At 30.5% G+C, this 21,910-nt stretch overlaps 1 protein-coding gene across 1 annotated transcript; it reads left to right on the plus strand.

Moving 5' to 3' along the window:
• The first annotated feature begins 963 nt into the window (after nucleotides 1-963).
• crc (bZIP transcription factor crc) lies at nucleotides 964-21,355 on the plus strand. The gene is made up of 5 exons (XM_085188672.1): nucleotides 964-1,123; nucleotides 3,905-4,001; nucleotides 4,419-4,549; nucleotides 13,036-13,203; nucleotides 20,172-21,355. The coding sequence occupies exons 3-5, from the start codon at nucleotides 4,444-4,446 to the stop codon at nucleotides 20,897-20,899; spliced, it is 1,002 nt and encodes a 333-aa protein (XP_085044798.1). The 5' UTR covers nucleotides 964-1,123; nucleotides 3,905-4,001; nucleotides 4,419-4,443; the 3' UTR covers nucleotides 20,900-21,355.
• The last annotated feature ends 555 nt before the right edge of the window (nucleotides 21,356-21,910 follow it).

Raw genomic sequence — 21,910 nt, forward strand, 5'->3', positions numbered from 1 at the left:
CATCATGCTTATTAAATTTAATTTATTCTATACAATAAATATCATTTCTAAGAATTGAGATTTCTTTTCAAAATTTCCATAGATAATAACTTTTCTTCTGAACATTATACAGAGTGTTTTGACAAAAACACACGCACACTATAAATGGAACAGCAGTTTTAACTTTTTACTTTTTTTCCACCTCGTCAGTGCCGAAATAGAGTCATAAGTATTGGCGGTGAAGTTGAACGTAGTTTAGGTTAATTATAGAAAATAAGTAATTGGTTAAATAGAACGAGAGATATGTCTTTCTCGTTCTGGTATGTAATTTAAGAATTAAATTTTGGTAGTATTTTTATAGTAGTAGGTATGTATTTATAACTATGTCACGTGTAATACAGTATGGACATAAATCGTGAAATGAAAAAATAAACCCTATGAGTATTTATTTATTTTGAATTAACAAGAAAATAATATGCCAAGGCGTGAACACCATCAATGGCACAGAACATATTTGATCAACGGACAGAGATTGGGATCGGTGATAAGTTCTCCCAAGTCGTTGAAAGCCCTGTGTACACACTTGTATTTGTGGACTCTTGGCAAGCTTCGGCAAACGTGTAAGCAATGCATTAAAAGTAACATTTTTTTTGACGTACTATTTAATGTGATATTCCATATTAGACAAGAAAAACATTACTATAGAATGTTTTTTGAACAAATAATAATTTATTTATTTATTTTATGTATTTTATTATTTAGTATACTATTATAAGTTAAATTAATGAATAATAAGTCCGTATTTATAAATGTAATTGTTACTTAGAAGTTACAGACATAGTTAAGCCTGTGAATATTTTTGTGTACGACTCATTGTAATTATCATAAAGATAAAATAGCGATAAAATTTAAATTGAACTAGCAAACTGAACATGTCTTGACTTTGGACATACTTGACACTTGTCTTTGTCAATTTGTATAGGGTAACTCTGAACTCTGTCTATGTCTATTACTCATCATGGCTCAAAAGTAGAAAGACGTGTTATTTGTTTCCTTTCGTGCTATATATTGCGTTAAGATGGGTTTCTAGATTTTCAAACGTTTTGCACACCTGCGTGTGCCTTCACAAAATAATAAAAATGCTGTAAGTACTAAAATTTATTATTTTTTTTCTAAAATAAAATGATATAATTGTTAGTGGTAATTCCATAGCGTCGGATGTTATTACGCCATGAATGCAGCTTTCACAAACTGCTTGAGTCATATTCGTGCGCACTTAGATCTTCATATTACAGGTACTTGGAAAGCAAATTGTAATGCATTTATTCACTATTCTAATGAAATGGATGAATTCCTATTATGTTTTACATTTATTGACTCAGAAATTTCCTCTTTAGTTATAGTTGATATATAAATATATATTTAAAAATAATCATAACATACTTGATTTTTGTTTTAAGGAATACATATATTTAATTTTAATATAATATTCAATTCTTAATATAATATAATGAAATGTTAAATGGTTATAGATAATATTTTGCCACTAAATAAGGGGTTATAGTTATAAAAGTGAAAGCTATTAAAATTGAGTATTGGTTTATTACAACTTTGTAACCTTTACAATGTTGTGAAATGTTTTGTAATGTGCACTTGTTACTTAGATTTCAACACATTTAGGCTTAAAAGGCTCTATGTAACATTAGAATGTTGATATCACTAATTTTGTATTTTAATGATGGGATATTTTTATAATTAATAGATTAACATAGGATTTTCATCACTTACAGATTACTTGAGTTACTTGAACTAATACTTGTGTATTTGTACAATTTGATTGGAAAAATATAACTAAAAATTCTAAATATAATCCAGAGTGGATAGTAGAATAAATTACAACTGCCTTAAATCTGAACACTTAATTAGTTTTAAAAATATCTCTACTCCACAATACTTTTTATTTAAATAAATTTTTAACAGGCTATAAACAATTATAAAACAAATATCATAACAGTATCAAAGCTCAGAAAATAATTTTATGTTAGTAAATAATAACTTTTGTGGTCGATAATAGCAGTGGAGTGATAGACCAAGAAAAAAATTACCATATGGCAACTTTAACACATGTACATGAATAAATTGCATAGCTTACCTGTAAAGTAAGCATTTATTGTAAAATGATATCAAAATTTCATTTTGGTTATTAAAGCATCTCTAATATTTTTGTATAAAAAACCAATTCCATCACCATTAGCTTAGCTTAGTCCTAACTCTTATTGAGAGGGAAAATTACATGCAATTATTGTATTGTTTATTTTCCTGCTTATTCTATGTTTGGGTTTTAATTTTTCTAAGGGAAACATACTTTGATTTTGACTCATTCTATGGCTATAAAGGGAAGATATTAAATTGAATTAATATATTTAAAATTTCAATTGAAATTACATGCATGAATTGACAATAATAAAAATGTTTAGGTTTTAAATACAATAAATTGGAAAAGAAGAAAAGAAGATATTGGGAAGTTTAATTGTTGTGCTTGAAGCACACTTTCAAAATGAATGAATATGTATAAGAATGAATATGAATATGTAAGAACAAGTTGGTAAAAGTGCTAGGTTTAACTCATTAAATAAATATATGTGGTTAAATATAGTTAATATTTATGTCCATATACATCTATATATATAAAATCGAAAGGTCATTCACTCATCACGAAATCTCGGAAGCTACAAGTGCTAGGAATCTGAAATTTTGCATAGGAGTTATAGGACGTAGGTGCTCGCTAAGACGGGAATTTGCAATATTCAACTTCTAAGGGGTTGTTTTTGGGGTTGAAAGTTTGTATGGAACTTTGTTACTACAAATGCTAGGAGTCTCAAATTTTGTATTAAATATTTAGTTATGTTAGTTCTGATTTTTCAAAATTTGTCTTTTAATCAAATGTCCACATGTACCAAGTTGAATTGAGGGCCAGAAAATCCAGTCTCCTTTGTTAATAAATATATAATAGAAAATCATAACTTCTAAAATGTCCACTTATCAAAATATTTTTTTAAATTAAGGACTGTAAACTTTTTTTGATACCCTAAGTCTGACCTTTGATAGAAATTGATAACTGCTATATTATATTTCTGTTTTGTGTTTAATTATTTACAATTCCTGTAATCAATGTCCCATTATTATTTCAATTTTAGGATTATGTATTTTTTGCCATCTTGAATTTTTCACATTTAGCACAAAGAGATAGCCTAGTTATTTAATATTTTAGATAGTTTACTGTCAACATATTGAACTTTGAATAGTATTCACCAATTTTTCACCATAAGTTGAAACTTCAATAAATCAAAAATAACAAAACAAATGGTTTTACTAAATTAAGAAAATTTAAATATATTTTTTATTATTTCAAGCATTTTTTTCAATAAAAACATATGTAAGTGATCCTGTGGAGATCCTTGAGGAAGGCCTAAAGCCACCAGTGGGCGTCGAAAGACAGACATGATGATGATGATGTACTTAAATTTTAATGAAGGATAAGCTTTGTTGTGGCATACCCACTGCAACAATGTCTCTAAGCATTGTGGGGTTTTGTTGTTTGTGTTAATTGATTGTGATGAATTCAATATATTATGTTGCATCTGTCCCATATGTTACGTACTTAAGCTAGTGCATTGCACGCACATAGCAGGGTAGGCAGAGGAACCTAGTGTTAAGTCTTTCTGTTTACATTAAAACATGTGAACATGAACATTTTAAATGACGGAATTAAACGCCGATTAAAGAAATGAAATTATGTATTAAATATTTCATTTCCTCGACTGAGAATCGAACCCACAACCTATCGCGTTTACAGTCATCCTATTTTTGTATAATTATATGTAAGTACTTAAAATTAATATTTAATAAATATTTCAATTTACAGTGCCACCATGGCGCCTTCAACGGATACCTTCGTCCCTCGACCACTATCATCAGCATTAACGGATCTCGATCAATACCGATTCCTAATTATTCCTTTGGTAAGTAACATTTCTAATTTTATAAAGTTAAAGTTGAAGTTGAATTGAATTTATTTATTTAATCCTTCTAATCTTATAACTTTTACTTACTAATTTAATATTAGTAGAAGGTGAAAGTTTGTGAGGATGAATTTTTGCCCCAGATTTACGCAAAAACTACTGAATAGGCTTACGTGAAACTTTACAGGCTTTATGGCTTATACTTCAAAATAATATACCTATATGGCTATAATTTATACGAATATTTTGTAAAATTTGGCTAAAATATATTAAGAAGTCTAAACGGGCGAAGTCGCGTTTGAGTCGCCAGTATTATAAATAGGAAAACTTGCAAAATTTTAAAAAGTGTCGTAAATTATACAATTTACTTATATTTTTCTTTTAAATATTGATTTTGAATAAATTAAAATTTTTCAGAGTGAAATTATAACTGACATCAAACATGAGCGCGAACCAGTGGAATTTGGCTCCGGCTTCGGCCGCGGGCCTCTTAACTGAAAAAGAATGCTCTATGCTGCTCGACGCCGACTTCTTTAACACCGATGAAGGTAATATTAACTTTATAACTATCTACTGATTTATATACTAACATACATTTTATATAAAACTGGTGAATTCTAAAAAACCATGAAACGTGTTCAATTAAATAAATTTTTAACAGTCTGAATTTCAAATCTTTTAAAAATCGGTGCCGATTTAAAAATAAATCCATACAAACTTTCAAAGCCCTATTTTATCCCTTTAGGGCTATAATTTTTCAAAATCCGTTCTTAGTGGGTGTCCAGATTACGAAAATAAATATATGTCCAAATTTCACGTTTCTACGCACAGCGGTTACAGCTGTGCGTGCGTCTTACCCCGGTAGGAACATATTGTCCTTTTATATATATAGATAATAAAATTTTCATTTAGATATGACATTTTGCTGCCGAAATTATTAGGAAAAAAGAAAGAAATAATAATAATATCAGATCTCTATATTGGAAAAGTACTACCATTTGAATTGAATGAACGCTTACATAAGCCGTTAGTTAAACGATAACGAGAAATTATATAGATAATTAAGCCCAATCACGTCAATTGGCTTGCGACTTACTAGACGGCCGTGAACTATATTTTCTATGATTGAAGCTTTTATCAGACACTTTATGAACAATTTTCCTTGTTCAACAAATAAACATATTAATGTACTATGTAAAAATGCCGGCCAAGCGCGAGTCAGTCTCATTTAAGTTGACAAACTTATGTTTGCTGGCGTTTGCACTCATTATATATGAAATATACTATCTACAATAATAATATAATATCTACCTTATAGGTTTTAATAACGCGATGAATATCATTTGAAAGGCATCAAAAACTGCTTTATTTCACATTCGATTTTCAGTTGACATTAAACCTTAAAAATAATGTTGCTTTTAACCGACTTCTATTTTCTAAAAGGAGGAGGTTCTGTATTCGTTAACTATATTTTTTAAATTATGATTCGTTCAATTTAAATAACGAATACAATGTTTGTATCCACTATTTGCTTTATACTTAACATTTTTAGGTAAACTAGCGACACGCGCGCAGCTTTGCCCTCTTAAACTTATTGGTATATTATAGCTAAATTATACCAAAATCTTTACATAAATTGTAGTCTATGCGTTATTCTGACGTTTTCAGTTTAGGAGTTTTTGCGTTAAAGTGTAATAAACAACCATCCTGACATACTTACATTTATGATAGTAGGATTCTCCGAATATGTTTCTCGAAATCTTTAAATATCAATGAGCTATACAGATTACAGCTCATTATAATTAAGTAGGCCTATATTTATGTAACTTTATTTAATTAAAAATATTTGTTTAAATAGATAACCCATTGTTTTATATTACGTTTCAATTTTGAAGAATTAAAGTGTGATAATGAATAATTTATCTATAACAATGCGATATTTTTATGCTTAATTGAATTGTTCTAGTGTACAGAATTCTCAATTTTCAATGATTGACGAAATTAAATATTTATATTATATTTTTATTATTTTATTATATATTTTGATGATTGTGCAAGTATATCATGACAACACATAGAAACGGCCAAATAATATGCATTTTAATATTCTATACACAGACGTCTGTGATGTCACTATATAGGTGAAGGGGAGTTACTGGCGCCATATTAGTTAAATGCGTATGCGCTAACTAAAAAATACATGTACTTAATTATAACTTCATATTTTTAACCCAATTCTTTAAAAATAACAAATTATACAAATTCTCTACATAATTGTATGTTTTACTAAATTCCTTTGTATTAACTAAATTCCTGAGTATTTATATTAATGTACTTTTCTTTTTTTTTGTAATAATCTTTATTCACAATATCTTTTTGCCGTAAAAACCAGAGCATAAACTAGTGGGGATTGCTATATAAAATGATTAGAATTGTTTAATGACCAATGAGTCCTTTAATTAATAAAATAATAAATAAATTTTGTTCTATGCTATATTTAAATATAGCTATTATATTTTTTATGTTTTATCTTCATTATTAATCTTAATTATTAATATTTTTCATCTCACGACGTATTTTATCAATCTCCTTTGTTTTCCTGGTTTTTTAAGGGTTAAAGGCTATAGATAATATTAAGTAAGTTTATTACGTACTATTAATACAATGCTTCCTTGATAATGTCGTATATGTGTTTCGTAATATGTAAGTGTATTATACAAATATTGTAAATACAGTATTGTAAAAGAAATTATTTTATAAACAACACAAATGTGGATATGAATGCAGCTAGAAAAATTATCAAATATTTTGCTAAAGTGTATTAATGCAATTTAGTAAGGAATGCTTTGCCTTCAATTTCATCCTTAAATTCTGATTTCCCCACTATTTATTTGAATCAAACGGAATATCGTGGCTTATTTTTTAATTATTTCCTCTATCAATGAAATAATAAGATTGCGATTTTCGTCTTATAATACTAATAACCAAACTCATAAATATTAACAAAAAAAATATGATATAAAAAATAAATAAAAACTACTGCGTAAAATGTAAAATGAAACAACAAACCCAATATAATTATGATAAACAGCGGGGCTTATTATTAACCCATTAAAGGTTCCCAAGCAGCCCTGTAAAATTTTAATGGGTTCCACCTATCTCTCATATCTTAAGAATAAAATAGATAGATTAGGAATCAATGAAAAAGGAATCGAACTGCTGTTATGGTACGCATATTCAACTGAGCAACAATGGTGCTAAAATATTTTTACTATGTTAAATTACAACAAAATAACAATTGTTAAATTACGATATAAATAGGTACTCTGTTAAATAGATTCAACAGTATAGACATTATGTTAAATAGGATTAAGTATATTTATGGTATCCTGGCGCAGCGTCTTGTTGTAAATGCGAGGACTGGGTTCATCTTCTAAAGGGACGGCGTTGAGTACCGCCGTGCTTAACGCCTTCTTATTAAAGCATCTTCTTAATAGATTACCGTCTTTATATTACTTTATGCTAAAGCAAAAAGCCAAAGAGTTCCAAAAAAATTGTGGAAATGCATAGCATGAAACTGTCATCAGTATTTATGATCAAGCGTTTAAAAACGTTCGACTTTGAAGACATATATGTGCAATGAGTGGGATGATTTCTAATGCGTTGTACATCACAAGACAAAACCGTAGAGGTTAGCAACGAAAAAATATACTCATTATAAAAAATAAATGCGAAAAAGCCATTTGCATAGAAGTAATTGCACAGAAGAAAGCATAAAATTGATATTTGCCAAAACTGTTTCTGATGTATATAATATATTCTATTATTCTTTTTATAAAATAAAATTGTAACTATTTCCAAAAAATAAATTTTACGAAGAACAAACTAGTGTTCACAATCTTTTTTATAGTTTGTAGAAGAAGTTCAAGTTTAGTTTTTTTTCTAGTCTTAAAGTAACCTCAATGTTCTGCTCCTGCGTATTTTATAGAGCAATTTAGATATTTTGCGCTTTATTTATATTTCTCTTATACTTATTGTAGTAAATACTTGGAAGACTGAATCTATGTTCATAAAGATTTGTTTATGCAAATACTTGTATCATATTTTAAATAAAGAAAACTATTTTTTTAAACTTTGTAATTTAAAAACACTATTGCATCAGTAATTTTGTTTACATTAATGAGACCAAGTATCTACTAGATATTTCATGTGGTCCTCTACTGCTATATTTTTTTTGTCTAGTTGTTTTTGTTTTATTTTTCTTTAATAAATGATGAATGAATTATATTTTAAATCTGGATTAAGATAGATAGATTAAATTCAACAATTTTTTTTTTTTGATTTAGTATTATTTCTTATTATATTATAATATGAAATAGATTAATTTTATTATATTATGTGAAGATTTGCAATCTATACATTTAAATTATTTATTAAACGCATACTATATATTAAATTAATATAAAGCAGGGTGAAACATTTATAAGAAAACAAGACTAAGAAAACCTTGACAAGGGCACTAATAATGTATTATTTAAATTTGGAAAGTAGCTAAGTGGAATTTGAAGCGAATGTTACGGCTAGCTCTTGAAATAATATTGAAGCTTAATAAGGAGGTCATGGCAATACACTAGTACTCTAGTTTCTTGTACATTCATGTTTTGTAGTTATTGCGGATGTTACGAAATAATTACTAATATACAAACTAGTACATTTGCCATACAGTCTACTAGAACGTCTATGCCAAAAGTAAATAAATTTTACATAAGTCTGATGAAGGCATGGAAAATTTACTTAGTTTTCTTTTATTTAATTTTTAAATTGTTTGACGCTGTTATCAAACGATCATATTATGTACCTTGGCATTGATAAACTTTTCATTTCACGTATTCCTTGCTTCTAGGTCTTTCCGCATTTTATGTTCCTAATTTATTTTATTATTACATTTATTATAAATTGTATCATTAAATCAGTAAAATTCCATTCGGCGTTATAACATATTTTGCTTATTCTATTTGTCAATATTATCTTATTTTATAACTTTTTGTTATGACTATAGAATTCCTAAATATAGTTTTATCATTTAAAACTTTGTAGACGAAGAAAGGATAGTAAAAATATTCTTTTCATTTAGTTCTAAATATTTATTAACATTTAATTTATCATTATTGTGTTATCATTATTATTGTATAATTCGTTAGGCAATCGACAGTGGCGACGGTAGCCCCCCCACAGACTCACCTCATGCACGCGATAAGATGCCCGGGTCAACTATCTGTATATTATCTTACAAAATCATGTATATTTCCATCTCTGTGAGTTGTATAACAGTGCTGGTACTTGTATATTATTATTATAAAGATATAATTTTCTACAACTTAAGTTATTTTTATCACATTATCCTGCATTTTCGAAACAAAATGAAAAGTGTCACAGATTTTAATTTTTTAAGTAATATTTGTATTGAAAGTGAACACCAAATATATGTTAATTATTGTATATTTACACACAATGAGATATTAGATTCTTTTACTTGAGATATAATATGATGTGAAGGGCGGTATTTTGAACGGAATCAGCGGTATTTTACGTATCACCAGGTTTTTCCAGAGATGCTTGGAAATGAAACAAAATCAGCTTAAATTAAATGATTTTAGTAGTTGTCAACAAGAGCATCCAGCAAAAACCCCTATTTCTATATTTGTGTTGTTCTTATATTTGTTATTGTGATGTTCTTACCTAATGCATAGTTAAGGCGGCTCATACTGGTGGGTGCCGGTTAGTTGTTTTCAGATGAATGTTGACATCATGGAAATCGAACATATTTGTTGAATTTCAGAAAAGTCCTATAACATCTGTGAGTATCGACATCATATCAGCCTTCTGTGTGTTGGTTCTGGCTGGTCTTCTGGTTTCTTGACTTAGTAATTTTTGTCATATATGTACCTATTAGAAAATAACACACGTACCTGCTTTGAAGTATAATTTATATAAACCATTTATATCCCTTTAAAACTCATTAGCACATAACACTGGTCAACGTTCAAATTAATACATTTTTGATACTATTTTCATCACATTATTATAAAATCACTAAGACTGAACTGAAATTGTTATATTCTACATAACTACCTTGAAAGGTATTAATTTATTTAATTTTCACTTCGCAAATATTGCTTATCTGCCTGTGTTTACTTATGAATATTTTTCTCTTTGTCTTGTTATAGCTTATACAAAAAAATATTCTATTTTTAATGTTTCTAAAATCTTATTAGCCTTTCCTATCTAATTATGTCGTAAGCCCTTATTCTGAAAAACAATGATCTTAAGCAAGATGAAGTGTACACGTACTTAACGTGAATGTCTTTACATTGGCTTTCTGTTATATATAATTGAAGAAATGATAATATTATTTGCTCACTCGAACCGTTGTTTTTTTTATAATAAGATCCTAAAATATTCCATAGCAGAAATCTATTTGTATGACAATATTCCGTTCATACATGATAAACTTCCACTATCACTATCACGCCAGTCTTTATTTAAACTTAAATGCTCTCTATTGGTTGCCATGCTGAAAACGTGGGTGTGTCTTGATAATCATTTGCTTACAGTGTGATTGGTCCAATATAGTTTACATTTAAGAAATGACTGACGTCAACGTATTCAAAAACATATTTGTTTTGAGCAATGTCTCTCTAGCATGTTTTCAACGGTATATCTATATATCTTAGAGAAAACTGTTTCCATTATATTAACTTGTTTCTAATTAAAAATAACCTGTTATTCTCATATTGAACTTACTATGATGTAAGAATTGTTTTTAAATTTTACAAATTATGTTCCTTTGATTAACTTAACGCAGGTTGGTATTTTAATTTCATAATTTAGCTACACTCGATTGATTTCATTGTAAAGTACGTTTGTATTAGATTTCCTAAGCCTTAAAACAAAATACATGGTTCGACGTTTTACCATTTATATTATTATATTTTTTAATGTGACACCGTATTCCGAATATAGCAAGGTAGGCAGAAGGAACCTAAAACCCTTCCCGTTTCCCATTAAGGCACTTGTTGGCAATTGCTCACTTTCCGCAGAATTCTTGAGGCGTTGAGTTGTGGAACTCAGCTCGAGGTGGAAATGAAAATATTAAATATGGATAAGCAGCTCCCTAGTGGGAAATAATTCAAAAACTTCACCACCGCGGCCCCCTATATAAACTGACAATCTATTCAATTGCTTTGAATATAGCTTATACTATAATATACTATGTGTATCCGTTTATTTTACTCTACTCTTCATTTTAGGTTATGCCCTTAAACAAATAAGAAAGTAAAAAAAAATCCAGATAAATAAGAGCTTCAAACAAGAGCTGAACTACTCCTTAAAAGGCAAAAAGACAACATTTTAGCTCTTTTATTCAACTTTTGGGGGAAAAAATTATTGTATATAGTCAAACAATGACTGGTTGTAGAAATAAAGATGACGAGCAATTTTAATATTATATGAAGCATTAAACATTTTATCACCCAAATAGATGATAAAATTGTCGTTCAATACTAGTAAAACACCCGACTTAGCACTTGACATTATATAAAAAATATACAGTCAGATTTATAAAAAGAAACAGTTATAATATATATTAGTACTAAATTATAATAGGGTACATTACAGTTTTGTTATAGAAATGCAGAAATCTATTTACAATTTACAAGATATACCTTACAATATTAATACAATTCGCAAGAAAATTAACTTGATTTTTTTTACAAGGTAATCACATAAATATATATATATATATATATATATATATATATATATATATATAGTGAAGGAGGTGTGTCGAAATATCAATAGAGAGAACTTTGTCGCCTCAGTAGGTAAACAGTAGTCTGTAGGTATATATGGAGATAAAGAGAGAGTGTGCTTAAAAGATAGATAGGCGTGTCTGTATATACTACATAATCTGTAACTTTCGTATTTATTGTAAAGTCGGTTGTATATAATCATATTTGTAATTTTGGCAAAATACCATCAAGAGAACAGTAAAAGTTAATTTTCATACAAACTTTATATGAAATCTATAGATTTCTTTTATAAAATATGATATATTAATAAATTTTTTTCGTTCGTCATGCCTTAAAAAGAGGGATTTTTATTTATGCTAATAGCAGATCTTGCTATTGCTTGCTTTTATTTTTTCCTCATTTTACTAAAAATATTATCCCTCACCGCGTCGACACGCGTGTGTCGAAATTCTAAATATTTAGAATTTTTGTAATTACATATTTACATGACATTTTCATTCCCTGACTTTAAGCTAGGCTTATAAGAAACAATGGAAATATATAAATTAGTTTACATTCCAGTTGGAAGTGATCGTGTTATTAACATGTTTTTAAAACATAACTTATTGTCCGGACATTATCAAATGAGATTTAAAGCATCACGACATCTGGGCGTTTCTTTGACGTAATATCTTGTAAGATACCGCTCATATATATATTGACGTCTTCGGCCCCTCTTCGTATTTTGTACATCACTTATCTAAGCTCTTTACCTTGAAGCTTCTTCAATTTAATAACGCGAATTGCAGACATTATTCTCATTACAATTCGTATCAGCGTAACGACACTCGTGTGCTTTAATTTTTTTTTATCATAAAATATATAATTTTAATTCAAAAATGTGTTGTTACAAAAACAACGGAATGTGTGATCTGTGTAGAGAATTCCAGTTTTCTCTTTTACAAAGTAAGCATTGTTATTTTTGGTCAGATATTTTCCATAATATTTTTTATGATGGTGAGCTAGGAAAGTGAAACATTAAGAATTGATTGTATCATAAATATTTTTTTGTGGAAATTTAATTACAAAGACGTTATTATAACTGCTGCACGATTGAAAGAAAATATCCAAAATAATTATGATGAATTTATTTTTATTCCTTTCATAAAATACTTTATAATATTAGCCTACATTTTTAAGTGTGTGAAATATTTAGGCTTATCATGAAATTTTTATGTCAACAGATCTATTCAAGTCGTTCTCCGGCGCTGCACCGAAGATAGAATCGGGCAAATTTTTACAAGATGACATATCAAACACCCTATATCCACCATCTCCGCCCGAGATCAAGCCCAGCCCAGCTGAGCTCGCCAACGATCTTCTGCAGCAGCTGGAGACGCAATGCAAACGAGGTAATTATATTGAAACGTATATACGTTATATTGAAATGTACATATGTACATTTAAACTTTATTGAACATTGGTAGTTCACATCTCGTTTGCGGATTGTTTCAATAAATCGGTCACCCAATGTATTAATTGAGTGAAGTTAGAGATGGTATGAGACATAGCTTTTGTATAAAGGACTTATAGAGAATTAAGGATAATTAAAAAATATCATCTATATTTAAATCTAATTACCAATCCTTATAGATTTAGTACTACTACTTAACATAATAATATGCTCTTCATTTACTTGATAAATCGTATTGTAAATGGTCTGCATGCGCGGCTATGTGCGGGTGAAGTATTAAACTAAGTAAAACGTTTAGATGAAATTTCTTCTGTTGCTATTTTTTTGTCATATTGTAATGCCAATGCTTTTACCTGCGGCCTTGGCTGCTTATCCAAATGACTAAAATAACTAAGGCCTGCATTGAAAATACATATCTATGAATGAAAACGGCATCTCAAGATCGATCTGAGACTTGAGAGCAATTTATAAAGGCCTCGGAGACATCATACCCTCGGGAGCTCTGAAGTTCTTCCGTTTTTGCAACATTTTGCGTTGTAACTTGGCTCCTTTAATCTTTCCTCGATCAATGGAGTATCAAATACAAAAGGAATTTTCCTATTTTTTAATAATTATTTTCAAGCTATTATTTTAAACTATTTTTTCAATAATTATATTTATCTAAATTATATTTAAGTTTAGCTTATATAGAATATACACATAGTGCTCTAATTTGATGATTAAATTTTAATAAATTTACAATCTGACAATTCCAACAAATAGGTCATTATTATGTTATTTGTTTCAGTTTGTAAGAAATAATTATTATATATGAAGTACATTTACAGGTTTATACATTTTATTTGTGTAGTACTGTGAAAATTTACTAAGAAAGTAAGTCTTGGACATAATAAAACATATATTTGTAATTTTTTCCCTAAATTCGTAATAATAAGAGCAAGAATTTTTAAAGAAAAAGAAATGACTCGTCCTACGTAGGTTTTGAAATATCAAATTTTAAAATTTGAGGCCAGTCGTGGCGCAGGGGCAAAAGCGTGTGACTGTAAAAGCGACAGGTTGTGAGTTCGATTCCCTTTCGAAGAAATTAAATATTTAATATGTTCGCTCTGGTTTCGAGGCAAAGCGCGGCTTTCAGTTCCGCCGCTCAACACGTAATCCCTTCAGAATTCGGCTAAAAATAGGGAATGGAATGTCTTGACACTGGGCTCCCTCTGCCCACCCGGCTGTATGCGGATACACCGTGACGCAAAAAAAAAATTTTAAATCATGCATTGCTTAAACTACGCTGCATATTTATGTCTCATAGTTCTACTTGCAATTTGCATTTTTTGTGTGCAATTATTTTGTCTAATTTCATTTGTAGGAGAATATAATAATTTTTAACCCATTTCCTTGTTAAAGTTGTGATACAGATTGAACTGAAATATATTAAAATATAACCATACTACATTATTACTGGTTGTATTAATTATGAATATATTAAAATTCCATATTGATTACTATATCCATCATTAACACAATAACCGAGCGATGTGGCTCAGGTAAAAAAATAAAAGGAAAAACATAAAAAAAAATATATTATAATATCGTTTTCGTGATGAAAAAAATTAATCAACATATAATAAATTTCGAGATTATGAGCAAAAAAGTGACACGATTAAACAACGTTGTATAATTTGTTTATAATCTCTGATCCAGAAATTTAAAGGTTGGTATTGAGCAGAATCGAACTTATAACCATCCCCGTTTGCACGCTGCCGCCGCTTCGACGTAGCTGTCTGACTTTTCAATAATTTTTATTTGTGAAAGTGTATATCACGCTGAATAACTTTTGCAGGAGGCATTTCATTGTTTCTTGTAGTTTAGTTCGGCTATTATTTAAAATCAAAAATAGTCTAGATCCTGCGTAGGTCTCATATATATACAATAAAAAAGTTTAATTTCAATCCGTCGAGTTTATCAGAAGACGTGCGTTTAGAAAGGGACAAAAACAGGCAAGAATTTAAAAAACCATGTGTATTTCATTCTATAAGTGTTTTTACATCTTCTTCCATATTATTTTAGATATGTGCAATATAGAGGCAAAGAATTGTATTGTTTCGAAATTTGTAAAATGTGGGTAGATTCTATTCACCACTAATGCGAAAACATGTAGGTGTGACTCAGTTTATATTTGCAGTTTGCACTGTTGCAACTTTAAGATAGAAATGCCATTTATTTTTAATATTTATAACTAATTTGATTTAGTGGCAGTGTTCATATTTAAATTATGTGGTTAATTGTGTGCGTAGGATAATTGAAAATATGAATAATGGTGAAATGTCGCATTTTCGGAGTTTGGCAGATTTATGCATTGAAATTTTATATTAAACAAACATTTACTTATTAAATTATTATTAAAAAAGCTTAATTAAAATTTTCGTTGCGGAGAAACATGCCATGTAAAGTTTTTTTTATAACAATTTACTCATGCGTACTCAATCTATCGAAATTCGAATTTTGCGACGTTAATACCTTCATCAATTTATAACTTCCAAATATATACTAGTCATCTTATTATATTAAATCTATACTCGGTGAATTTATTTTGAAAGGTTGCTATAATTATATAACTAATAATAGTAAAAAGAACAGAAACATCTATTTTCTGGGGGTCACTTTAGCATTGAACAGATATATGCCAATATTCCAAGGGTGCAAGACTATTCAGAGGTGGGCACGGACCCCTCCCCACTCTATTCCTGCACTCAATAAAGAAAAACTGTTTTTCCTAAGCATTTTTGAGTACATTGTTTGAGCTGAGCTGAGCATTAAGGAAAATTATTGAGGATTTTTAATTTAATAGCTGCGAAAAATTATGAAATTTATAAATTATTTCAATAAACAATACAAACAATCGTTATTGAACATGTGCCTATTTACGTGAACAGATTAAAAGGACACACCCCTGATCTGTCTTATGTCATGTCACGAACATTCCGCGTGGTTTGCTTAGTTTATCGTTTCTCTACTAATTAATTACTTGTTACTAAAATATTGCGATGATAATTTTCTGATATATTGGTAGTTTGTTTATATTTTAAATGTTTTACGAATTTATTGTATTATGATATTATAGGCTAATTGGCATTCAGAATAGAATTTACTGTGTGGAATATAAAATGTCTTATCGTTGACAATTTATTTATGTTATAGGAAATGTTTAGTTGGTGTTAGTTTTTTTTATGTTTTTTTCATATTATAATATGATGTTTACATATTGTTATATATATAATTAATATAAAAAAGTCTTGAAAGTAGAAAGAAAAAATAAAAATCATGGCCTTTGTTTTTTTAATGAGAGATGTGAAGTATTAATTATTGGCTTCGATTAACTGAAGTAAAAGTACAAGTGCTTTTATATAAAATAAAATCATAGATGTTACAAAGAATAATATAAAATTTAAAATAATAAATACGAAACTCTTTTCTTTTTTTACAACTAAGTGATTACATATATTTTTCTCAGACTTATGATATATAATTAAAATTAACAAATTTCCTTCAAATTCTTAAGATACATAAAAATAATTTCTTTGAATGGAGAATGTCGTTTAATATAACATTTCTTAGTGGCACAAAGTAATATTCAGTAGGTTTGAGTGGCGCTGAGGTATGGAGGGGAAAGGCGCGACGGTCCGGTGTCGGCGTATGCGCGCGCGCACTCAGTAGTACCGGGTCTCGCGCCGCGCTTGTTGGTCTTAACCCGTGACAATAATTTCAATTCGAGAAGCACTCCACGGGCGCTCGCGCTCGGCTCGCGACCTATGCCTGCCAACGTCCATGCTCCTCTCGGACGCCGTTAGAATGAAGTACCACTATCGCTGCATCTGGAATAAGGAGATAGTGTTCAACTCACAAAAACTTGTAAAGAGACGTTAGGTTCCTGTGCCCGATTCCTGACTCTCACCGACGACTATAGCTCGCACCACGAGGATTCCAGTTTCTGCAATACCACTGCCTATTTTAACGTCTAGAAGTATAGTTAGAACTGTATTGTAGCAGTAAGAACATTTATAGAGGACAATTATATTGTTAATATATTTTGGAATTCGTGATGGCACTTGCAGATCTGTATGCTGGTACGTTGTTTATTGAAATGTGTCAATGTTAGATTGTTTGTTTTGATCGTGTCCTTTCGGAGTCGGTGACTGAGATCTGATCTCAAGGTCTTCACGCTCCAATTCTTGTTGTCATTTCTCAATAAAACTAAATTATTGCTTATCACGGCATTTAATATTAAACGCTTTACCTTCTGCATATTTTGTAAGGTTATGCAGCGCTACTTGCGCGCGCTGTTGCGTTTTGTCTACGAAGTATGCTGATATATATATATATATATAAACCAGTTTTCCTGTCAAATATACAACAAGCCATTTATTTATTATGTTCATTCGATCTGTTGACAACATATTTTTTTTCGTCATTTGTACGTTATTAGAAAACATGAATAAATGATCAACATAAATAATAAAAAAAAACAAATTATGATGTAGATTTAATGCACCCACATAACTTCAACTTACTTAGCATTGCATAAAGGTTGTTTATCGATACGCGTAATTTGCCTCGTTTATTCACGTGGCGCTTAACTCGTGTATGGTACAAGTTCACTATAGAGCGAGTTTGTGTTTCTATATTTCTTAGATTATACTATTTTTCTACAAGGCTCAGTTGCAGTTCGTACAGTATGTCTAGAAGCAATTAATACGTTGAGCGAAATTTTTCCACGCTTGTGCCACGACCGACTGATAAACCAGTTAGCTTCCAAGGCGACCTCGTTCGCTGCTCGCCCAATAATTAAAGCGACTTATTGGCTACTTGTTTCCATTCCTACGCATTATTGATATAGATTCTGGTCGGTCAGTGAGGAATTGATTACTGTATATTGTATGGCGTATAGTCACAACAGACATACTTTGTTCATCATATTTTTTTTGTGTGAATTAAAATGATGTACAGAATCCATTAGTTTTTTTTAAACAAATTTATACAATTGAAATTTCTTTCAATGAGAGGCAATGTAATGAATATTCACTTTTTCTTTCATTGTTGTATGTTAATTTAAAGTATCTTTTGTTGTGCCATTAAAATTTCTTGCGTTATTTATTATCTGATAAATACAATATTTTAAATAATAGCTCATTATAAAAAATGAATTATTTATTAGAATCAGCGAGGATAGTTTCTAGCATACACCGTTATACACATTAGCCTTAAAAAATTGAACACAAAGCAACAGTTTCGCGACGTAAATTCCTATTTATCTAGAGTTTCCAAGTCGAGGGCACCACGGTGAACTGTACGAGATTGTGCAAGTTTATCGAGGGGTCAGCAGTTGGCGCACTCATCTTCGTTATCTTTGTCGCTAACTGTACCACGATCTTTGAAAACATACGCGAATATTTTCCAAAATATACTTTTTCAAATAACTTTCAAGCTGTATAATGGACGCATGCTGTCGTTCATCGTAAAAAGAAATCAGATTCATGAACCCAGACATTGTCAATTGCGATCAATTGATAGTACGAGTGTGTACGAGATCGTCAACGTGGCTAATAAAAATACCCTATCGGTTATTATAAACATACTTCTAGAGTTTATCTGATTTAACGCTTTTGAAATGTCATAAGGAAAAACATGACATTACCGTTCAAGTTATAAGAAAACAATAGCTTAAGGGAATTTACTGATTTGTAACGATGAAATTAAAAAATATTTTCCTATTAAATATTATTGTGTTCTATTTAAAGAATAATTAATAAATGATTTTAATCTTAATTGTTGAATTCGCCTTGTTGTTATTTATTGGATTATAATAAGAAGACAGACAATGAAAGCTGTTTCTAAAGAAATCAATTTTATTAACTATAGTCGTCGCTATAGTCAGTACATGTAATATGAGAAGGTGCTTAGTCAGCAATTATTTATTTGTGTATACTTTTGTTGTCTTTAAGTTAATAATAAATTTCTCTGTGCAAATAGGATACTTCAATAGTTTATAGGCCTAGTCTTGGTTTTTTCCTAAATATAAAAACCAAGGATTAATTCCCTTAGTTTTTACTTTTTTTAAATCTCAGTTAAATAAGATATTTGTTAGAGTTTACAGTCTGGAGTTACGTGGTTATACAAAATGTACAGTTACATTTACGTCAAATAGGACTGTTGTCTACTTAGAATGACAATATCGTTTCGCGTATTAATAAAACATATATTTGAAATATTTTAATATAAAATAAATGTTTATCAGTATTCTATGTACTTAATATTTGTCTTTCTTAGATATGGTATTAAATTTTTATGTCTATTGTGGTTCATGTGTTTATCATAACGTAATCACATATCAGACCTGTTTGTCTTTTTCTTTGGCTAGATGGTTTTGCTACATTTCTAAATACTTTAAACTCTTTATAAACATTATAATTAATTCATAATGTAAGCTTTCGAATAGTTATTAGAATGGAACAAAAGCTACCAGATTTTGATATTAAATTAATTCATATGAATATATAGAATATAACAACCACGCATTCCCGATTGTTAAGGAGTATCACTCGACCAAAAATTTTATAAAATTGATTGGTTGCGTATTGTTTGTTTCATATAGGTTTCTTGTTTACGTATTTAATTGATTGAGATTAAGTAAGTTTACAGTTAGATAAGAAACTCAAAACTCCCTTTTATTGTTGTTTATCATCTACATATTCCCCTTTAAACATATATTATGTTATACTGGTACATGTTATCTGTATCAAAATAAATTCAATGAACAACTATAACATATTAATTATAGTTCTAAATTTAATTTACCCGACATTTGAATATGATATTACATATATATAATGATTTATTTTTTCTTGTTAACAGAAAACATATTTCCTAACTGGTTAGAAGAGAAAGTGGAACTTTCTATATTCGAGAACATACCCCAAGTGCCCGAGCGCGTAGAGGTGCCACTGGTGCCCCTGCCGCCGGCGGCCTACCCTCCGCAGACGGCGCAGCCGACCGAGGAGGAGCTCCTGCGGGAGTTCGAGAACGTGTACGACGCGGTCGAGCTCACGCACCTCACGCCGCCTCAAAGCCCGCCCGGCCCCGCTACGCAGTTGCTGCTCACCTACGCGCAGCAGGCGCAGTGTGCGCCCGTCGACCACTGGCCCGCCCCCCTCGCCGCCGCCCCCGCGTCCTCTCCCGTGCCCGCCGCTCCCTACGACTACGAGGCGGCGGCGTCGCTCGAGGAGCTCATCCGGCAGGGCGCCGCGCAGCTGGGCTCGCCGTCGCCGTGCGCGTCGTCGCGCTCGTCGCCGTCGTGCTCGCCGCGCTCCAGCACCGACGAGGAGTGGGGCGCGCCCGCCCGTGGCAAGCCCTACGCGCGTGGTGACGACCGGCGCTCGCGCAAAAAGGAGCAGAACAAGAACGCCGCCACGCGCTACCGCCAGAAGAAGAAGGCGGAGGTCGAGGTGCTGCTCAACGAGGAGGCGGAGCTGCGCAAGCGGCACGCGGACCTCGGCGAGAAGTGCTCCGACGTACAGCGCGAGATACGCTACATCAAGGGGCTCATGCGCGACCTGTTCAAGGCGAAAGGCCTCATAAAATAATTCCCTCACACCGCCAATACCAAGAGAATACGCACCGGCACTCGCCGCGGTCTATCGAATGTTCCTCGCGGGACGTAATGGAGTTAACTAAATTTTGATGACATAATTATTCATTTAATTTCTAGTTAAGCTAGATAAGTCGTTTGCATTAAGTCTAATGTCGAGCAGCATTGTCACTCATGCCATTTGTCGAGGGCTATTTTAATATGTAACTTCTTAATAATATCATAGATGGCGCTAATTTCACCATTCATTTTATTTACATTTAGAGGATAGGTTGCATTCGCTGTTATGAAATCGTGAACGTATATTTTATGTAAAATTACAGCAGCGTTATATTTTATTATATTTCAAAGATTTACTATATTATCTGGCACACTATAGTTTTAAAATTTGATGTTTCATAAATTTTACTGTTCTGTTTTCATACAATATATGGAATGTGACGGCGGAAAACCTTTTGTTTTATTTTTAATTTTTCCCTAATTCTGACTTTTTACCACATAAATAGAAGAGCAAAAATATTCAACTTAAGTATTGAATTTTGATTGTTTTAACTATTTTAATATATCTATAATCTATTATCAATCCAGCATAAAAGAGATTACTATAGAACGTGCTCAAATATGCATACAATCACGTAGAGAAACGTCATTAATTAACAATGGTAATTTTATATTGCTGTTGACATGATTTATAAGAAACAACAATTGAAACTGCATTCTACTTACTTAACTTTATAAAAGCAAATAAAATGTAAGGTTTATTATGATATAGTATATGCAGCTATACTTATATTAATTTCGATTGTAGTATGGCAGCAAAAGCGAAAGTTGCTTGTTACCCTTGTAATTGAGATAATTAGTTATTTTATTATTACTCAAGAATGTGCTGTTCAGATTGCTTTATGCGATAAAAGTGCTTTCTCAACCGTATAATATTTATATTTTATGTTGAAATTTTGGATTATAAATATTTATAGTTAAATATAAACAAATTCTTTTTGGGACT

Source organism: Heliconius melpomene, chromosome 7 (assembly GCF_056956725.1).
Source record: "Heliconius melpomene rosina isolate 202511_hmr_F chromosome 7, ASM5695672v1, whole genome shotgun sequence".
In the NCBI taxonomy this organism is placed as follows: domain Eukaryota; kingdom Metazoa; phylum Arthropoda; class Insecta; order Lepidoptera; family Nymphalidae; genus Heliconius; species Heliconius melpomene.